This window comes from Pteronotus mesoamericanus, unplaced genomic scaffold (genome assembly GCF_021234165.1).
Source record: "Pteronotus mesoamericanus isolate MK-2021 breed Mesoamerican mustached bat unplaced genomic scaffold, CSHL_Meso_final contig_27, whole genome shotgun sequence".
NCBI classification, from domain to species: Eukaryota; Metazoa; Chordata; class Mammalia; order Chiroptera; family Mormoopidae; genus Pteronotus; species Pteronotus mesoamericanus.
In genome coordinates, this window is record NW_026555115.1 from 7,831,369 (window position 1) to 7,853,323 (window position 21,955).

At 36.0% G+C, this 21,955-nt stretch overlaps 1 protein-coding gene across 2 annotated transcripts in view; it reads left to right on the forward strand.

The window, feature by feature from the left end:
* Window positions 1–21,955, forward strand: part of PTPN4 (protein tyrosine phosphatase non-receptor type 4) — a 258,211-nt gene that overhangs the window by 115,076 nt on the left and 121,180 nt on the right. For both annotated transcript variants that reach the window (XM_054575007.1, XM_054575008.1), the window contains 4 exons: window positions 3,782–3,826; window positions 4,086–4,138; window positions 4,728–4,848; window positions 15,240–15,327. In XM_054575007.1, the coding sequence (XP_054430982.1) occupies window positions 3,782–3,826; window positions 4,086–4,138; window positions 4,728–4,848; window positions 15,240–15,327 (307 nt within the window). The remainder of the gene's footprint in view (window positions 1–3,781; window positions 3,827–4,085; window positions 4,139–4,727; window positions 4,849–15,239; window positions 15,328–21,955) is intronic.

The following is a 21,955-nucleotide window of genomic DNA, read 5'->3' on the forward strand; positions in this document are numbered from 1 at the left end:
GTTTTCAGTAGACCAAGTAAGAAAAATTAGATTGATATCCTTTAGAGTCCTTTTGTGTGTGTTTGCTGGGGGAGGGAGTGTTACCTTTTTCTATAACAGGACAATTCAAGAATATATAGACCCTGAATTAGGCAGTCCTAACATTTGAAACAAATAATATCCAAGTTAATTTATCTTGAAAAGCAAAATTGTGTTATATGAATACCTTTTAGTTTAATACTGTAGCTCTTAGTCAGGTTTTGTTGTTAATTAAAATAACAAGTTTTAGTTTAGTAAAACCTTTCTGGCCCTGGTCAGTGTGGCTCAGTTGGTTGGAGCGCTGTCCCATTACTGAAAGATTGTGGGTTTGTTAATGCAGGAATGCAGACCAGTACTTGTGTTCATGATACTCTGAAAAAACCACCTGGAGGATCAGCAGATATGGAAATGCTGTGGATGTGTCATTTATTGCTCACATTATAGGGGAGTACACAGATGGCAGTGGGTCAGGCAAGAGAGACCATGCCCACCTTCTAGCCTTGGTGCTACTTATTGGGTTAGGGAGGAAGTAGTGGCAGCAGGGAAAGAGCTGTAGTAGCATGTGAAAATACTACATGGTTGTGATAAACACAGGGGCTTTGAGAAGCTGAGACTACAAATACAGACTGTTTTTCTGTGTCCTTATGGCTGCTAACCAGGCAGCCACCTGTTCGCTGAGGTTGTGGAGGGGCCATTTCCTGAGCTACCCCAGAGGGTTCAGTTCCCAGTCAAGGCACATACCTGGGTTTTGGGTTCGATTTCCCGTTCCAGACACGTACAGGAGGCAACCAGTTGATGTTTCTCTTTCACATCAATGTTTCTGTCTCTCTCTCTTCCTCTCTCAAAGCAATGAAAAAATGTCCTTGGATAAGGATTTTAAAAAAACAAACAAACCTAGTTTTGGATGAACTTAAAGGAAACTAGTCTGAATTAATGAAAATTTTGAATTATAAAACATTTTTAAATGCATTTTATTATTTCCTGGTACATATAAATTGAAATCAAGTAGCAAAGTATTCTATAAAATGTTTTAGTAATCAGATATTTAAATGTATAATCAATATTTGTAATTAAGAGATCAGTAAATTTCAATTGGATTTCTCATGTGTTTAATGTTCATGAAAAGTTTGTTAGCATAAGCAATTAAAATATTGTCAATTATAGATATATTCATAATTTACTTCACTAAAAAAACTGTCTTTGAATTTCTTAATGGAACTTGAATGTGTTGATTTTTTTATACCCTATATTTATGAAAACATAGTCAAGGCATAAATGTGTGTTACTGATAATTAAGTCAAAATGTTTTCTGGAAGCAGAAGAAAGTAAAATCAAGTTTGATAGTAATTGAGGAATTAATTTATGCTCAGTCTGTCAATCTAGAAAATTATCTTTGTTTCCACCAGAAATGATGCATTATTTTAAAATCCTTTATAATGGATTTTTAATCTTGTAACTGGTACTATTTGGTAAAGTGGATAAGTGGCTAGTTTAATTTTATTACCATAGTGTATACTGTACATCAGTGATTCTCTACTGATTACAAATCAGAATCACTTAAAGTATCTTTTGCCTTGACCACACCCCTAGATACTCTGATTTAATAGACCTCAGATGAGACCTCTGCATAGGCTTTAGAAGCTTCCCAGTGGTTCTAATATGCCACTAGGTTTAAGAAGTACTCCTTCAAAATGTTAGTGCTTATTAGATAACTTCAATGCGATGGCCCTGATTAGTAAGTAAGTAAGACACCCTTAGCCACAGTTGCTAAATGGGAAGACTAATATAAACCCCACAAAACAGGAAACCTACTATACATCCTTACCTTGAGATTCCATTTTAGGTTAGTGATAAAAAAGAATGGATTTACAGAGATTCCAGATTAAATGTCATTTAGTACCCTGGCTGGTGTGGCTCAGAAGATTGAGCACTGCCCTGTGCCAGTGCAATTCCCCAGTCAGGGCACATGCCTGGGTTGCGGGCTGGAGCCCCAGGTGGGGGCATGTGAGAGGCAACCAATCAGTGTTTCTCTTGCACATCGATACTTCTCTCCTTGTCTTTCTCCCTCCCCGTGTGCCCCCCAGAAAATTTTTATAATATCTTTTAAAAAATAAACAAGTAAACATCATATAATATTGCTGGCATCTCTGGAATTGGAGTTTTCTTAGGAGTCATGAGAATACAAATGATATTATTTTCATATCTTTTTAGTGCATGATAGGTGTTTAGTTTATGGTATTAGTTATTGCCTGGATTAGAAAAGTTATGTTATTTTTACATCTTAAAAAAAAATATTTACCTCAGTCCTTATTAACCTATTTTAAAGGTCTTGTCTTTAAAAATTAGGCTTTTATCTCTGTTTAGGGCCCCTGGGATAAATATACTAAGCAAGTATTGCTACTTTGTTTTATAAATACAGAAACTAAGGCTCAGCCAAATTTAAAGTAATTTGCCAAAGATCACAGGCTGGCTTAGTTTTGGACTAATAGCTTAGGTTTAGTTTATTCTGGTTTCCACTCTGTCAGTCCTTAATGATTAGTATGTAAATAAAATTCAGCATGCATAGGTATTATTTGTGTAGCATTTACAATATTATGTCAAGAATATACATGACCTTTCAATCCCAACTATAAAATTGTTTTCTACCAGGAACCTTTAACTTTTAATTTTAAAACTAAGTAGGCTGGATAGAAATAAGTTGGTGTAGATTGACTAATAATATTTATAATATTACATATTAAGCCTCAGGGATTTTATTTAAATATATGATGTCAGGATATTTGTATCAACTTTCTTAAAAAAATATTTCTAATTTATATCTGCTTCCCTGAAAACCTTAATTACCTTCTTTGGTAATTTGAATTGTCATGGAGCTCTTGAATGACTTTAATCAACAAAACAACTAAAATTTTTAATGAGTTTTGACTCTTGGAAATATGTATACTTTTTTTAGTGGGGTGAAATAAAAGTCTGTAAATTCCCTATTTAAACATGTAAAGCCACAAATTTTGGTCTTCTGTCAACATTATACAGTGCAGGTGGTTTTGCCCTAGCATGGATACATCTATGAGGGAATGATTTCACCCACTAGCAAGGGACAGGGCAATGCCATTTTGTAAGCAACCTCAGTATTCTTTTATAGGATACTCTTATTTTTGTTGGTTTTAAAGGAAATTGGGTGCTTCGCAGTTCTAATAATAGTGGAGTAATACTAAGGAAAGGAACTTACATGTTTGTTTTTTCTTACCAAAGAGAGCTTTCTTAAATTAAAATGGAAAGGTTTTTTCCTACAATTAGTAGCTTCTTGCTGCCTAATAAGATAATCAACATGTAGGCCTGTCTTTGCAGTTGACTTCTTATCTCAGCAGAAATAATATTCTTCAGCTGGTCTGTAGTGCATTGCTGTCAGGTCTCCTGTGTCTCTTTGCTGTGCTTCTCCGGCCTGTTATTTTCTGTATACACCAATCCTTAGAGTATTTCTCTCTAATCATTTCCCTCCATTGTGTAACGCCTAAGAAGTTTTAGGAGTTTTGTAATGAATATAGTGGAAACAAGATATTTGCAGTACAAAATTTCATTTATCAAAGAATTTTAAAACTTGGATTCATGAATTTATGGAAGTTTATTTTAAAATCTTTTCATGTTATAATATGTATATTATAGGAGCAAATACTTAAATATTTCTATTCTATTTGTTAATGTAAGTATACAGTTTTAATCTCTAAATGTTATAGTAAATGCTAACTATCTTTTCTTTTTTAAGGTACCAGTATTTTTTGCAAATTAAACAAGATATTCTTACTGGAAGGTGGGCTATTTTAAATTCTTAGTAATGGGGTTTAAAAATACTCTTAATTCTGTATTATTTAAGTAATTCATGATTTTTTAAAAAATATTGAAAAATGGTTGCATATGAAATGAATTCCTTTCATCAAATAAATTTATAACTTAATAGTTAAAATATAAGTCATGGAATTTCAACTGTGAATAGTATAATATAAATTATAGTGCTTTTGAAATTATTGTGTTTAAATTTGGGGTATGTATTTTCTGTTTTGTTTTGTTAGATTGCCCTGTCCTTATAATACTGCTGCCCTTTTGGCTTCATTTGCTGTTCAGTGTAAGTATCAGCCCACTTTTTTGTTGTTGTTGTTGTTAAAGATTTTATTTATTTATTTTTAGAGAGATTGGAAGGGAGGGAGAGAGGGAGAGAAACATGGATGTGAGAGAGAAACATCAGTCAATTACCTCTCGTACATGTCCCGACAAGGAACCGAACCCACACCCTAGGCATGTGCCCTGACCCCAGGAATCGAACCAGCAAACTTTAGCTTTGTGGAATGATGCCCAACCAACTGAGCCACATTGGTCAGGGCAGTATCAGCCAACTTTTGAGGCAAATAACATGTATAATTGCATTATCTCTGTTGATAATGCATTGCCTTTAATAAGTAAGTCCTAAAATTACTATACAGAAAAAAGTTGCTGCAGAGGAAATGTAATGAGGCATCCAATTAGTTAGCAATTACTTTGATTCCAGAAAAAAAAAATCTAAAGTTGTTTGAGATATAAAAGAATGTTATATGCATTATTATAACTTGTTTAAATGGTAACAGCAGAAATACAATGAAATTCATGACATTGCTGATTTGGCTATAAAAATTTAAAAATGTATTTATTACAGTGGATATTTTTCTTCCATTTGTTAGCTGAACTTGGAGACTACAATCTGTCAGAAAATTTGCCAGGCTACCTCTCAGATTATTCTTTCATTCCTAATCAACCTCAAGATTTTGAAAAAGAAATTGCAAAATTACATCAGCAACATACGTAAGGATTTAATTTTTCGTCTTATTTGATAAACTTCTTAATGGTACCTGTTCCAGAGAAATGTCTTAAATTATTGCTAATGTGATTGTTATATTTATTTAATGTAGAACACTCACTATTATGTAAAATAGTATGATATGATTGATATAAAGAAATGTAGGTGGTCTATATAAAAGTCATTTATTTCATGTGAGACTTGTTTTCATTTCTACCAAGAACTATAAAGCTATACGTAACAGAAACTTATTTGCTATTGTATATAGTTGCCAGTTTCATTATGTAAAGTTTTTTTTGTTTTTTATTGTTGTTCAGTTATGGTTGTACCACCTTTTTCCCCATTGCTCTTTCCTGCTCCATTCCCCGCCCCACATTCAATCCCCCCGCCCATTGTCCTTGCTCATGAGTCCTCTTTTCGTGTTCCTTGGCTTGCCCCTTAAAAAGTTTTTTATTCTATATAAAGTGTGTGTATGTGTATATATGCCCTCATGTGTATGTGTAAAGGGTTTTTTAAATATAAAGTTGCCAGGAATGTATATTTAAAGTTTTTTTATTATACAAAGTTATCAGGAATTTTAAACTATTAATATGTTACAATCTATTTAGCAGTTTTTTCTCAGTTTTTATCTGCGTGAAATAAATCATTTTTGTTTAATGATGAGCCAAGAGGAGAAAAGGAATTTTATGTACTACTAAATTAATAAAAAATAGTCCTTTAAAGATAGTGCAATTTTTCACTCGCTACAATATTCAGCTCTGATATTTTGTGAGTCTAATTTTCAGTTACATAATTTTTTTTTCAAGAAGACATCTTTTGTTTTGAATAGAAGGTAATATTGTTTGTTGGGTCAGAGTTTAGTTTTGCTTCAGCATATCATTCTAAATACTCACATAGGAACTCAGTTGCATATTGACTAAGTGTATGAACTTGAGCCAGACTGCCTGGATTAAAATTCTGGTAAGGCTACTTACTATCTTATTACTGTGGCCAGATTGATCTATGTCTCTGCTGCTCTGATTCCTTATATGTGAATTGGGAATAATAAAAGTTACCTACCTCTGGAGTTATTGTAAGGATGAAGTTGACATATAAAATATTCAGGACAGTGCCTAGCACGTGATAAGCACTGAAGAACTATTAGCTCTTATTATTAAAGAAATTTACTCATTTGGTAATGGCCCATTTATCGAAAATAGGTTAGCAAACTATAGCCATTGCCTGTTTTTCTGTGGTTTGTATGGTTTAAATAGTTAGAAAAAAAATAAAGAGTAACATTTTGTGGCACATGAAGTTTTGAGAAATTCCAATTTCTGTGTCCATAAATGAACACTTAACTGGAGCACAGATTCCCTCATTTGTCTGTGGTTGCTTTCACATAAGAGTTGACTAGGGCAACGGAGGCAATATGGCCTGAAAGCTTAAAGTGTTTACTGTCCAGCTCTTTCCAGTAAAAGTTTGTGACCCTTGACCTAAAATAAGAATAATGAATGAGAATTTTAAGGCTGGCCTAAGGTGGTGAGGGAGCCATTTTGGCCTAAAAGTAAATACCATTTATGATATCTGAATCAAGGGTTTGAAGATAAACACGACTTATGAAAAATTTACTAATAATGAAAAGTCTCTTCTGCAAGGAAAAGGATTATACATTTGACAAGATATTGATTATATAGTTATGTTCAGTTTAAAGTAATAATTCCTCAAATCTTAAGAGAAAGAAAAAAATAGACTTATGTAGTTTAACTGGGAATGGGGTGGGGAAAGTAGATATTTAACTTAATTGAATTTTATGGAAAGCTAAAGTATATGTGCCTCTTTTTCTTTTTTTCTTTCTTTCTTTTTTTTTTTTTTTTTTTTTTGAGGAATCCCATATTAATGATCATGCATTGGCAAGTTGTTTGCTTCTTTTTTTTTTAGTATCATTAGTGAATGAAAGATTCGTACCTTTGCTTTTGTAATTTGCTGCTTTTGCTCTGCTGTAATCTCATAATAACAGAAAACTAAGATTGTTAGAACAGTATAAAGTGTAGGAGTAAATCAGTTTTAAAGGCTTGGCATAGTTTTATGGTTCTAAAACTTGTGTTTGTAAGAATCACCTAGGATATTTCTTAAATATAAGCAATTTAGACCCCATTCATTCCATTACCAGACTCTGTAGAACAGTACTTCTGAAACTATCTTTTCTGAAAGACAAAATTCCTAATCTGTCATGGAACAGTACTTCTAAAAAAATATAATAAAAATGAATTAATAGAAAAGTAAAATGGAGAAATAAACAAGATATAAAAAATTACACTGCATTTTTTTTATTGTTAGATTCAACAGACATAAAATTACTCTGCCAAAGTTCTATAAAAGACTCTAACACTCTCATTTTCTGTAATTGTTATGAATCAATACCTATCTGTGCAGCATTCTCTGAGAAACACTGCTTGGAGATTGACTCAGGAGATTGACTCAGAATCCACATGTTTCAGAAGCAATCTGTGTGAATTAAATGCAGATATGGTGTACAGACAAAATTTTGAAAAACACTGAGTATGAGTGGCTTTCTAACAGCCATAAGAACAGCTGTGGACTTATTATTTGTTCATTTATTTTTTATTGTTAAATTACAGTTGTCCCTATTTTCTTCCCATTACTCTTTCCCCACTATGCTCACCCCCACTTCCCACATTCAATCCTCCCCACCCCCTACCACCAGTGTCTTTGTCCATGGGTTCTTTTTACATGATCCTTGACAACCCTTCCCCGTCTTTGCCCTGTTATTCCCCTCCCCACTCTTCTCTGGTTACTGTCAGTTCGGTCTTTATTTCCATGTCTCTGTTTATAGTTTGTTTGCTTATTTGTTTTGTTGATTAGGTTCCACTTATAGGTGAGATAATACGGTATTTATCTTTCACTGCCAGGCTTATTTCACTTATTTCACTTTTACTCTCCATTTCCATCCATGCTATCTCAAAGGGTAGAAGTTCCTTCTTTCTTTCTGATGCACAGTATTTCATTGTGTAAATGTACCACAGTTTTTTGATGCACTCATTTACTGATGGGCAATTAGGCTGTCTCCAGAACTTGGCTATTGTAAATAGCACTGCTATGAACAGTGGGGTGCACAGGTTCTTTAGAATTGGCATTTCAGGTATAATTCCAGCAGTGGAATTAACAAGTCAAAAGGCAGTCCCATTTTTAGTTTCTTGAGGAAATTCCATACTGTTTTCTACAGTGGCTGCACCAGTCTGCATTTCCACCAGCAGTGTACTAGGGTTCCATTTTCTCCACAACCTCACCAGCACTTGTTTGTTGATTTGTTTATGATTGCTTTTCTGACTGGTGTGAAGTGGTGTATCATTTTAGGTTTGATTTGTATCTCTGATGGCTAGTGATGCTGAGCATCCTTTCATGTGTCTCTGGGCTCTCTGTATGTCTTCCTTGGAGAAGTGTCTGTTCAGGTCCTTTGCCCATTTTTTAATTGGATTGTTTGTCTTCCTTTTGTGGAGTAGCATGAGTTCCTTATATATTTTGCAGATCAGACCCTTGACCAAGGTATCACTGGCAAATATATTTTCCCATATGGTTGCTTCCCTTATCATTTTGCTGATGTTTTCTTTAGCCATGCAGAAACTTTTTAATTTGATGTTTATTTGTTTATTCTTTCCTTTATGTCCCTTGCTCTAGGGGACATAGTGGTGAAAATATTGCTCCATGGAATATTTGAAATTTCCCTGCCTATGTTTTCCTCTAGGACTTTTACGGTGTCCCAACTTATATTATGGTCTTTTATCCATCTTGAGTTTATTTTTGTGTATGGTGTAAGTTGGTTGAGTTTCATTTTTGTGCATATACCTTGCCAGATCTCCCAACGTCATTTATTGAAGAGACTATTTTTACTCCATTTTATGCTTCTGCCCGCTTTGTTGAATATTAATAGACCATAGAGACATGGGTTTATTCCTGGGCTCTCTATTCTGCTCCATTGATCTATGTATCTGTTTCTTATGCCAGTACCACAGTGTTTTGATTGCAGTGGCCTTGTTATAGAGTTTGATATCAGGTATTGTGATCCCTCCTACTTTTTTCTTCTTTCTCAAAATTGCTGAGGCTATTTGCGGTCATTTGTGGTTCCATATAAAATTTTGAAATGTTTGTTATATACTGTGAAATATGTCATTGGTATTTTAATAGGGATTGCGATTAATCTATAGATTGCTTTGGGTTATATGGACATTTTGATGATATTAATTCTTCCAATCCATGAACATGGTATGTGCTTCCATTTATTTGTGTCTTCCTTAATTTCTTTCTTCAGTGTTGTGTAGTTTTCTGAGTATAGGTCTTTTGCCTCCTTGGTTAAGTTTGTTCCTAGGTACTTTATTTTTCTTGTTGCTATAGGAAATGGAATTTTTTTCTCTGATTTTTGTTTCTGATATTTCATTGTTAATGTACAAAAATGCCTTTGATTTCTGAATATTTACTTTGTATCCTGCTGTTTTGTGACATTCATTTATTAGGTTGAAGAGACTTTTGGTAGAGTCTGTGATGACGGTTTGACTTCCTCCTTTTGAATTTGGATGCTTTTTATTTCTTTTTCTTGTCTAATCCCTGTGGCTAGACTTTCCAATATTGTGTTGAAGAGAAATGGTGAAAGCAGATACCTTAATATTGTTCTTGGTCTTAGTGGGAAAGCTTTTAGTTTTTGCCAGTTGACTGTGTTGTTGCTCTATCTGTCTCACATACGGCCTTTAGTATTTTGAGGTGTACTCCCTCTACATTCCCACTTTGCTGAGTGTTTTTATCTTAAATGGATGCTGTACCTTGTCAAATGCTTTTTCTGCATCTATTGATATAATCATGTGATTTTTGTCTTTCCTTCTGTTTATGTGAGGTATTATGTGTTTTGATTTCCAAATATTGAACCATCCTTACATCCCTGGGATGAATCCCACCTGGTCATGGTGGATAATCTTTTTAATGTGTTGCTGGATGTGGTTTGCCAATATTTTGTTGAGGATTTTAGCATCTGTGTTCATCAGTGATATTGGCCTGTAGTTTTCTTTCTTTCTTGTGTCTTTATCTGGTTTTGAGATTAGGATGATGCTGGCCTCATAAAAAGAATTTAGAAGTTTTCCCTCTTCTTGGATTTTTTGGAATAGTCTAAGAAGGACAAGCATTAGCTCCTCCTGAAATGTTTTATAAAATTCTCCTGTGAAACCATCCAGTCCAGGCCTTGTGTGTGCTAGGAGTTTCTTGATGACTTCTTCAATTTTCCCAGCTGTTATCAGTCTGTTCAGGCTCTCTGCTGCTTCTCCATTCAGTGTTGGAAGGTTATGTTTTTCTAGAAATTTGTCATTTCATCCAGGTTTTCAAATTTCTTGGCATATAATTCTTCATAGTAATTTCTTACAGTCCTTTGTATTTCCGTGATATCAGTTGTTATTTCTCCTCTTTCATTTCTGGTATTATTTATTTGGGTTCTCTCCCTTTTTTCCTTGAGGAATCTTCTTAAGGGCTTGTCCATTTTGTTTATCTTTTCAGAGAACCAGGTCCTGGATTGGTTGATCCTTTGAATTGTTTTTTTTGTCTCTGTCATTCAGTAATGCTCTAACCTTGATTATTTCCTTCCTTCTACTCTCTCTCCGCTTTGTTTGTTTTTTCTCCAGTTCTTCAAGCTGTAGGGTTAGGCTGTTTATTTGAAATGTTTCTATCTTTTTTAGGTATGCCTGTATTGCTATGAACTTTGCTCTCTGGGCTGCCTTTGCTGTGTCCCATAGGTTTTAGACTGCTGTGTGTTCATTTTCATTTGTTTCCAGAAACTTCTTGATTTCTTCCTTGATTTCTTTATTAACCCATTCATTCTTTGATAGGATGGTATTCCATCTTCTTTAATTTGAATGTTTTTTAATTTTTTCCTTGGGATTGGTTTCTAATTTCAGCCCTTATGGTCTGAGAAAAATGCTTGATATAATTTAACTCTCTTGAATTTGTTGAGGCTTTTGTGTCCTATCATGTAGTCTATCTTTGAAAATGTTCCATGTGCATTTGAAAAGAATGTACATTTTGTTTCTTTGGGATAAAATATATATGTCAGTTAAGTCCATTTTTTTCTAGGGCATTTTTCAGTGCCACAGTATCCTTGCTGATATTTTCTTTAGAAGATCTATCCATTGTTGGCAGTGAAGTGTTAAAATCCCCTAGTATAAATGTGTTGCTGTCTATTTCATTTTTGAAGTACTCCAAGACTTTCCTTATATAATTGGGTTCTCCTGTGTTGGATGCGTGTATATTTATAATGTTTATGTCTTCTTGGTGGATTCTTCCTTTGAGTATTATGAAGTGTCCTTCTGGGTCTCTTTCTATGGCCTTTGTTTTGAAGTCTGTTTTGTCTCATTTAAGTATTACTATCCCAGCTCTTTTTTCATATCCATTTGCTTGGGAACATTTTTTTCCAACCCTTCACTTTCATTCTGTATAGGTCTTTTGTTCCAAGGTGGGTCTCTTGAAGGCAGTATATGTGCCTATCTTGTTTTCTTATCAGTTCAGTTACTCTTTGTGTTTTGATTTGAGCATTTAATCCATTTACGTTTAGGGTTATTATTGGTAGGTACTTACTCATTTTTCACCTTTATACTTGTGTTCCTCTCTCTCTCACTCTTTTTCTTCCTCTCATTAAAACAGTCGCTTTACCATGTCTTGTAGTGCTTGTTTGATGGAAGTGTATTCTTTTAGCCTTCTTTTGTCTGGTAAACTCCTTATATTGCCTTCCATTTTAATCAAGAGCCTTGCTGGGTAGAGAGTATTGGTTGCAGGCCTTTGCTTTTTATTACTTGGAATAATTCTTTCCATTCCCTTCTGGCTTGTAGTGTTTCTGCTGAGAAATCAGCTGCTAGTTTTTTCAGAGCTCCATTGTATGTTACTGTCTGTTTCTCCTTTGGTATTTAAGATTCTCTCTTTGTCTTTAAAATTTGACTTTTTAACAATAATGTGTCTTGGAGTAGGCCTCTTTGGGTTCATCTTGATTGGGATCCTCTGTGCTTCCTGAATTTGCATGGCTTTTCCCCTGTTTGAGTTAGAGAGGTTTTCTGTCATCATTTTTTCAAACAGGTTGTCAATCCCTTGCTCCTTTTCTTCTCCTTCTGGTGTTCCAGTGATTCCAGTGTTGTTGCATTTCATGTTGTCCTGCAGTTCCCTTAAGCTGTCTTTATATTTTTTGAGTCATTTTTCGTGCTTCTCCTCTGCCTGGATGTTTCTTTCTACCTTGTCTTCCAGCTCACTGATTCCGCCCTCTGCCTCATCCAGCTTGCTTGTAATTCTTTCTGGTGTATTTTTTATTTCAGATATTGTATTCTTCATTTCTTCATGGTTCTTGTTTATGGTTTCTATTTCCTTTTTCATTCTGTTGTAGTTCCTAGTCAGTTCTTTGTAGTTGTTACTGAGTTCCTTGAGCGTCCTTATAACTAGTTTTTTGAATTCTGTATCTGATAGATTGGATGCCTCAATTTCATTTAGCTCTTTTACTGAGGATTCTTCCATTCCTTTCGTTTGGGCGTTCTCCCTTTGTCTCCGCATTTTAGGTGACTGTTTGTTTCTGTGTCTCAGTGTCCTCTGCTTTTCCTATCTGTTTTCATGGGATCAACTTCTGTGGGACTCCGTGGTCTGGGCTCTTTGATCTCCTTGTCTGAATGCTATAGGGTTGCTTTTTCTTCCATTTGTGTTGGCTCTCTTGCTGTACTTGGGCTTTACTTGTTGGTGACTTTGTTGGTATGTTCTCCCTTCCAGGGGTCTAATTGGAAGTTGCAGCTCCCACTTTGTCTTGTATGCTGTTATACAAGTGTTGTTTAACAAAGCAGTGTTCCCAGACAACCAATCCTATGCCAGCAAAAAGAACCCCACTCCCACATCAGCAATCTCATCCACAGTTGCACTAAGATTAATAAAGTTGAAGAGAGATTGTGGATATTATAAATATGTCAAAGGAAATATGAGATGACTAAAAAAGGAGGAAATATTACTGTGTGGTATGAGGGCGAATTGATAAGATTTGGGATGGAACTGAGGTGAAGGAAGGGAGAGATCAAAATTTAAAGCAAAAGTAAAACACAAAAGGGCAGTGGGAATATTGGGGTAATAAAAGAGAATAGTATACTGTGAGGTTTGAAGTAAAATTGAAAAGTTACTAGACCAACGAGATCAAAGTTGCAGAAAAACCACAGCAGGGTTGATAGCCAAGACAACTGAATGAAGTTTAATAAAGGTGGAACGAGAATAAGCATATTGTAGAAAAGCGAAAAGTGAATATAAGATGTCTACAGTAAAAAAAATGATTTTGAGAGGATGGGGGTAGCCAACTAATATGAGTAAGGAGTTAAGCCCCTACTTTTGAGAGAGGCAAAAAAGGAGGAAAGAGAGAACACAGTGAGAGGTTGAGAGAGGGGATTAAAAAAAAGGGAAGAGAACACAATGAAATAAAATTCCTTACTCAACTGTTCAGTGGTAGAGGAAAGGCGAAATGTGGTAAGACAAAGGAAGAGTATTCTGTGGGATTTAAAGTACAAAGAAATAGTGAACAAATAGGAGTTCCTTTGGAGACATACAGCAAAAACTGTGGTATTTCACCCAAATAGCCACTTTTTATAAAAGATGGGAAAGAAATAAGACTCTTCTGAGAGGGGAAGATGAATGTGAGCTGACTTAAGGAAGAAGAGCACTTACGCAAGGTTAGACGGAGAAGAAATAGAGTAAGGGATAGAAACTTGGCATAGCGCAAGAGAAAATAAAGTTTACAAAACATTGATAAAGCTCAGGAAGCTGATGAAATGGATTAAGTGCAGAGAAGGGTGCTATGTGGGAATTGAATAACAATGGTATAATAAGAAATATATAATCTGAATAAAAAGAATAAAAAGTAGAAGACCACGAGTAGTGAGTTATTTCGAATACGAGTGAAGTGAAAGAATAAAAATTACAATGCAATATGAAAGGGAGAATGATTTTTTAAAAAAACAGTAAAAACGAACAAAAAAACTAAATGGAAAGAAGAAGAGAAATTTTTTTAAAAATGCAGGTTCTGCTGAAGAGCAAAGTGAAATTTGTCTCAGCTGTTGGTATTCACCTTCTGACCTCTTTCTGGATCTGCCTCTGGTTTTCTCTCAGCTCCAGATCTTATTTTCTTACTCTAGAGAAAAAGAAACAACAACAAAAGCACCACTCTGCCCAGCTGGTTTTGCAGATCTTCCTTGTTCCTGCAGGCATAGTGGGGCTGGACTTCCTTGTTTCGTTTCCTGTGGTTCTGCAAGGATGGGGGCTGAATCTGGGCTAAAATAATCACAGGTTTCCAGTTTCCAGCCCTTGCCCTCAGAGTACTGTGCAGCCTGCCCTCTCCACCCCACACATTGGCACCCCACCAGCGCCGATAAGCCACATTGCTCTGCACCCGTTTGAGATTGGTCCATGAGGTGCACTGAGTGGGAGCAAATCCTGTCCCCACTCCTCCCTCTTTGTTGGCCAGGCCACTGCCCGTGAGCGACAAACATCCCTGCACTCAGCACCTCAGTTCCCTTTTTGAAAAAAGTCTCTGTGCACCACTGCTGCTCTGTGCCTCTGCCTGGCTTTCCACACAGTCTAACCCTCTGGCAAGTCCAGAGTCTACCTAGATCACAGCCAGCTGTGGCACACGGCCTCCCCCAGCTCCAGATGTCACTGGCATCCCCCAAATTTTCTGGCAGTGTCCCGGCCAGCAGCCTCAGGCTCAGCCTGGGTACTCCACCAGCTTTGTATCCCTTGCTGCCTTTTTTTCTTAGCCCCCAGCAACTTTATGCATCTCGGTCTCTCCTGGCACAGGTCTGGGACTTCCCCACTCTGGGAGAGGAAAGAGCTGCAAGGATGCTATCACTGACTGGTCTGTCTTCCAGTGTACCCACAGCAGCTTCAGCCTCGGCACCAGGCTGCAGGAACTTCCAGTGGGCCTATAAAACCTCCATACTACCCATTTTGAAGCGTCCTCTGCACGCTTTTGCTTCCAAACTTCATATGGGCTGAGATTCTGTTGGCTGTTCACTTTTTTTTTTGGAAGATTGACTAAGTGTCCCAGTTGGATGCATGAGCAAGTGGGCTCAGCTCTCACCTACATAGCCATTATCTTCCCCAGGGTCCAGCTATGGACTTTTAAAACTTGGGGCGTTCTTATAGTCTCTAAAATAAGAAGATATTGTACAAAGTAATAATTTGTGTTACTGAAAATGTACTCTCCAGATGTTAGATGTTACTGTACATAATTAGGAGTAGTAATACATGGTATTTCATAAAATATTTATTTAGGATGCTGAAAAATTTCCAGATAGCCTTTTTCTAATTTGGACATGTTTGTGATTGATACAATTTTAACCTAATGATGTCTTTACAGAGGCTTATCTCCTGCAGAAGCAGAATTTAATTACCTGAACAAAGCACGTACTTTGGAACTCTATGGAGTTGAGTTCCACTATGCAAGGGTAAGTGAAGAAAACTTACTTTGATGTTGTTGAGTTAGGCTGTATTACTCAGTGATGTCCAGCATTAGGTAACAAATGTGTTCCCATGATAATGCGCACCCATGGTTTTTGTGCACATTATACACAAGATTATGCCCCGTGGTATGTAATCATTATACTCATGTGAATGCACATCCTTATTTTCCCTCAAAAATTGGGGCAAAATGTGGGCATTATACACAGCAAAATACAGTAGTTGTACTGAAAATTTCATGTGAGTGTAAGAATTTCCACAGTCACTTAAGATTCAATACCTGATGAGAATAGTTGAAATAGATTTTTCATTTTATTTTTCTTCAAGGTACTGGTTTATGTTATAAATATAATTTTTGAAGACTGTTGGAGACAGTACCTTTAGAATTTATTTTACAAAATAAAGATTAAATTATAGGAAAAGTAGTTTTTTGTATATTTAACTTTTGTGATAATCATTATCATAAAAGATGTTTTCACCTCACTGAGGTTTGTATCACTTCACGGTTTTATAGTCTTCATTTAGTGACACTAAACATTTTTATTTATGAAGGACAAAATGAAGCATATTAATATGTTTTGGCTGTTTCCCCCCAAATACCTTCATTGAAATGGAATTTATAATTACTGGTTTCTACACAACACACCTTTTTTCATTTTGTCATATTCGGCTGCTTTGGAAAGACTATTATCCTCCTGCCATAAGCATATTTGTAAGTGACTTTCTTTCATTTGTGTGCCTCTACACCTAGATTTCTCCTCTTATTTTATCAAGAGGTGCTATGTTCCTTTAGAAGTACCTGGAATACATACAGCTATTTTCCATAACTAGTGAAAAGTGGAATTATCAGAAATCATTACTTAAATTCATTACAGGTTTTGTGTTCTCTTGGGACAAATTGCCAAGCCTAAAAAAAGGTAGCAGCCTGAAAGGAAGTTTTCTTAATTATATATTTTTAATTTATTATAATTTATAGACATACACAAATAGCAGTTTGAGAACTCTTAAGTTCTGATTCATGTAAGGATTTTATCGTTTAAGGCCTCACCTGGCTAAATTCTGAGGGGAGCACTAATTCTTATATTTCATAGTGCTAGTGTCAGTCTTGTCTTTAGAAGAAAAACAGAATGACTTGCTTTCCTCACATGACTATCTGGTTATTCTATCTGTTTGTGACTTGAAAGTCTGTCTAATACCATTTAAAATGTGTAAGTCTCTATTGAACTTTGTTTTCTTTAAAATGTGTGCCTTCACCTTCCCTCCTTTTTGGTGGCTATTACCTTTGAACATGGTTCTCTAAAATATAACACAGTGGACAGTATTTGTGGAGCTAAATTTTGTTTTTTATTATTATAAGGTTTAAAATCAATGGAAATTTTATATCAGAACTAAACTGTGGTTAACAAGAAAAAGAGACATACGTTCAGTCATTTTAACACTTATCAATTTTCTGAAGGTAGCTTGGACTGCTTGCTATCTGTTATCTCTGACTGCTATCAATGAAATACAAAGAATATTAGAGTACTTTCCTTTTTTTTCTTTATTAAATTTATCAGGGTGACATTGGTTAATAAGATTATATGGGTTTTAAGTGTACATTTCTATGATACATAATCTATATATTGCATTTTGTGCCCACTGCCCAAAGTCAAATCATCTTCTGTCACTATATATTTGGTCCCCTTTACTACCTCCCACCCCTTTCCCTCTGGTAACCACCATATATCCCACATATGAGCAAACTCATATGGTTCTTAGCTTTTTATGACTGCCTTATTTTACTTAGCATAATATCATCAAGGTCCATCCATCCCACAAATGGCAGTATTTCATCTTTTCTTATGGCTGAGTAGGATTCCATAGTATATATGTATCACATCTTCTTTATCCAGACATCTATCAAAGGATACTTTGGTTGTTTCCATATCTTGGCCTCTGTGAGTAATGCTTCGGTGAACATCCAGGGGTGCATATATATTTGTGAATAAATGTTTTCAAATATTTCAGGTAGATATCCAGAAGAGGGATTGCTGGGTCATATGGTAACTGTATTCTTGATTTTTTGAGGAACCTCCATACTGCTTTCCATAGTGGTGATACCAGTTTACATTCTCCCCAGCAGTGTATGATTTTCTCCACAACCTCTCCAACACTTGTTATTACTTGTTTTGTTGATAATAGCCATTCTAACAGGTGTGACGTGGTATCTTATTGTAGTTTTGATTCGCATTTCCCTAGTGATGTTGAGCATCTTTTTATATATTTATTGGCCATTTGTATGTTTTCTTGGGAGAAGTGTCTGTTCAGATCCTCTGCCTATTTCTTAATTGGATTTTTTCAGGGGGTTTTGGTGTTCAGTCATATGAGTTTTTTATATATTTTGGATATTAACCCATTGTTGGAGCTATTGTTTGCAAACATCTTCTCCCTTTAGGTTGGTTGCCTTTTTGTTTTGTTGGAAGTCCCTCTTCTTGTGCAGAACCTTTGTATTTTACTTTTTTAAGTGATATGGCTGGATCTCACACATTATTAACCATACTGTTGTTTATTTATTTAAAGTAAGATTTATTTTCTTATTCAAATTATTAGATTGTAAAGCTTTTTCTAAGGAAGTCATAGACTGCCAGATTAATGTAATCTAAATTTTAAACAATCAGAGTTTTCAGAAACATTTTGTACAGTGCACCCCCCCCCCAAAAAAAAAGGCCAGGAGAGGTTGTTTCTGTTGTGCGTGGATACAGATAGCTTAAAAAGGAAATGTGCAAATGTTCAGTGAATTTGAAGGGAAATTTTGCAGCATCAGGAACAAAAAGGTAGAGAGAACAGGATACATAAATAGAACACTTAAGTTTTCATTGAATATCACAAACCAAAAGGGTATTTGAGAAAACATCTTATTTTGAAAAGCAGATATTTTCTCTCTGCCAAGAGCCAAGTTAGTTATAGCAGTCTGCAAAATACAAATAGGTCTTAGTGCATTCACTGTGGTGGCTCTGTTATGTGCCTTGCACAGTGTTGATGCTGAAGATTACTTAGTGCACAAAACATCAATTAGCCCTGCCCTCATGGAGCTCACAGTGTAGTGGAGGAAAAAGAAATGGAACATATGTTAACAATTAAATACTCGTATGTAAGGATATGAAGGGGAAAGTACAGAATACTATGGGATTCATATGGCAAGAATATCTAATCCAACCTGAGATGAGAAAGTAGAGAAGCCTTCTTAGAAGGAAAAATTTACTGAAGCATGAATAAGAATAGCATAGAGTGTGGTTTTCACTATGGCGCCATCAGCATGAATGAGGACCTGAAATCACCAGAGAATATGGAATATTTAAGAAAATACAAACTGTATGTGTAGAAGAGAAGAAGAAATGTAAAGAATGAATGAAAACTCAGGGGGAAAAGGAAAGAAGAAAAAATTGGGGAGATGGAGCAGGGAGGTATTGTTTTTTTAAAAAACATACAGTAAATGGATTTTTTTTTTTTTTTTTGGTGCTCAGTTGTATGTGTTGTAATACACATATAGATCCATGTAACAACTGCGGCTATCAGAATGCAGAACAGTTTCATCACCCCCAAAAAATCTCACTCATGCTGACCCTTATAGTCCAACCTTCTACTTACACCTAATACCTGGCACTGGTTTCTTCTTATTTTTTTATTTTTTTTTTTAATTTTTATGTCATGTTTATTCTATTACAGTTGTCTCAATTTTTCTCCCTTTGCTCCCCTCCACCCATCCCACCCCCAAACCCTGCTCCCACAGTCAATTCCCACTCTGTCGTCCATGTCCATGGATCATTCATACATGTTCTTTGTCTAGTCCTTTCTCCTTCTTTCCACCATTGCCCTCTTTCCCCATCCCCTCTGGTCACTTTCAGTCTACTCCATGTTTCCATGCCTGTGGTTCATTTTGTTAATTAGTTTATTTTGTTGAATAGATTCCACTTATAGGTGAGATCATATGGTATTTGTCTTTCACTGGTTTATTTCACTTAGTATAATCTCCAGTTCCATCCATGTTGTCGCAAAAGGCAGGAACCCTTCCTCCCTCTTTTCCTTCCCTTTCCTTTCCCTTTCCTTTCCTTTCCATTTCCTTTCTCTTTCCTTTCCCTTTCCTTTCCCTTTCCTTTCCTCCTCCTTTCTTTCTTAAATGCAGATTGATTTTATTTATTTTTTAAATGTCAAAATCAATTATAAAATAATAAAAATTTTAAAACCATTGTAAAGTCTAAGCAATTAAAACAACATGACACCAGCACAGAAATAATCAAGTAGATCAGTGAAATATACTGAGCATTCTAGGAAAAAATGTATATATCTGTCAAGCAATGTAATATATGATTAAACTGATATTTCAAATCAATCGGTAAAATAAGGCTTATTCAACTAATAAGATGCATGGACCACTACTACTTGAAATAAAACAAATACAGAGCCCTATATCATGCATTATATTAGAAATATTCAGGTGTGTTAAATATTGATATTAAACATTTAAGACTGTATAGTAATATACATATAAAAAAGTTAAAGGACAAGTAATAGAATAGGAAAGTATTTGCCACACATCTAAAAAAGGGTTAATAGTTTTTTGTTGTTGTTTTTTTTTTTTTTTTAGGGAAAAAAATTTTACAAACCTTTAATAAATGGATAAAGAACCAAAAAGTCATTTGAGTCTTTTTAAAAAATAATATAGGCAAGCAATATACAAAAACAGTTTTAGTTTCAACAAATAATAAAGGAACAATTAAAATAACACATCATTGTCACAATCATATTCATAAGTATTAAAAATATTGGTAATATCAAGTATTGGTGACTATGAAAGTAACTGTGTATTCACAGACTCTTCATCTTCTTAAAGCAGTCTCTTTAGCATATCTTGCAATGCTGGTTTGGTGGAGGTGTATTTTCTTAACTGTCTTTTGTCTGGGGAATTCCTTATTTCGCCTTCCATTGTAATTGAGAGCCTTGCTGGGTAGAGCAGTCTTGGTTGCAGGCCTCTGCTTTTCATGACTTGGAATATTTCTTGCCACTCCCTTCTGGCTTACAGTGTTTCTGTTGAGAAGTCAGATGCTAGCCGTATTACGGACCACTTATATGTTACTACCTCTTTCTCCCTTGTTGCCTTTGGGATTCTCTGTTTGTCTTAGATATTTGCCATTTTAATGATGATGTGTATTGGAGAGGGCCTCATTGGGTTCCTCTTGACTGGGACCCTCTGTGCTTTCTGGACTTGTGTGACTTTTTACCTCCTCCAGTTGGGGAAGTTTTCCATCATTACTTTTTCAAACAGGTTCTCAATCCCTTCCTCATCCTCTTCTCCTTCTGGTATCCCTATTATATGGATATTATTATGTTTCAGGTTGTCCTGCATTTCCCTAAATGCCTCTTCATTTTTTTTAATCCTTTTTCATTTTCTTGCTCCTTCTGGGAGCTTTTTTCTGCCTTGTCGTCCAGCTCACTGATTTGATCCTCTGCTTCATCTAGCCTGGTTTGGATTCCTTCTACTGTGCTCTTCAATTCAGAAATTGTATTCTTCATTTCCTTTTGTGTCTTATTGATAGTTTCTATGTCCTTTTTCATGCTGATATAGTTTGCAGTAACTTCCACGTAGTTCCCTGTAGTTTTTTTAACTCTCTGAGCTCACTGAGCTCATTGAGCTTCCTTAGAACTGTTGTTTGGAACTTAGTATCTGATACTTTACTTGCCTCTATTTCATTTAGTTCTCTTTCCAGGGATTCTTCCTTTTCTTTTGACTAGGGGGTACTTCTTTGTCTTCCCATTATTTGTGAGACTCCTTTTTTTTTTCTTCTGATTTTTAAGTTGATCAGTCTTGATTTCCTGACTTCGTGGTGTGAACTTCTATGGTTGGAGACTGCTGTTTTTTTTTTCTTTCTGGATCGGCCTCTGATGATGTCAGATGCTGACCCTGTCTGACCTTAGGCATTCTGTTTGAGACTTCCAGGAATCTGTCTGTGGCTGTCTCCTTCAGCTGTTTATCTAGTCACTGGACACTAAGCAGGCCAGCTTAGACAGCGCAGGGCAGGGCAGAGTCCCTCTTGGGGGCAGGGTTATAGGGTCTTTTTGCACTCCTGCTGCTCAGAGGTGTGGTCTGCCTGAACAAGATGGCTGCTGCGACATGGGGGATGAGTCAGCACTGAGATCCTGCCAGCTACTCTCCCAGTCCTCTCCCCAAAGCCTCCTTTCGAGTCTCCTCAGGCATCTCCAAGCTCACTCTGCCTCGACCTTTGCCGGAGCCCAGGGTAAGTGGCTACAAATAAAAATTTATGCGTTGGCCCTTTAAATGGCTCTTTGCGTCTCCAGCTGCCTGTCTCTGGCAGAGAGCAACCCTGCTGCTTTTCGCAGCTGGCTGTTTCCTCTCTCTGTACTTTTTGGGCTCTGGTGCTGTAGACTGGAGATCCCCACTTTTGGTTTAGACCCCACTCTTCTCACGGGGATCCAACTGGCCCTTTCAGTGTTTTTCTGGTGCTGCTGTCTGTGGGCGCCCAGTCCACCTTCTTGAGTCTCTACCACACTCCTTACCAATTAGGTTGTACTAAAGCTGAATCTTCTGTCTCTGATGTTATACAGCTTATCTCTTGTTAT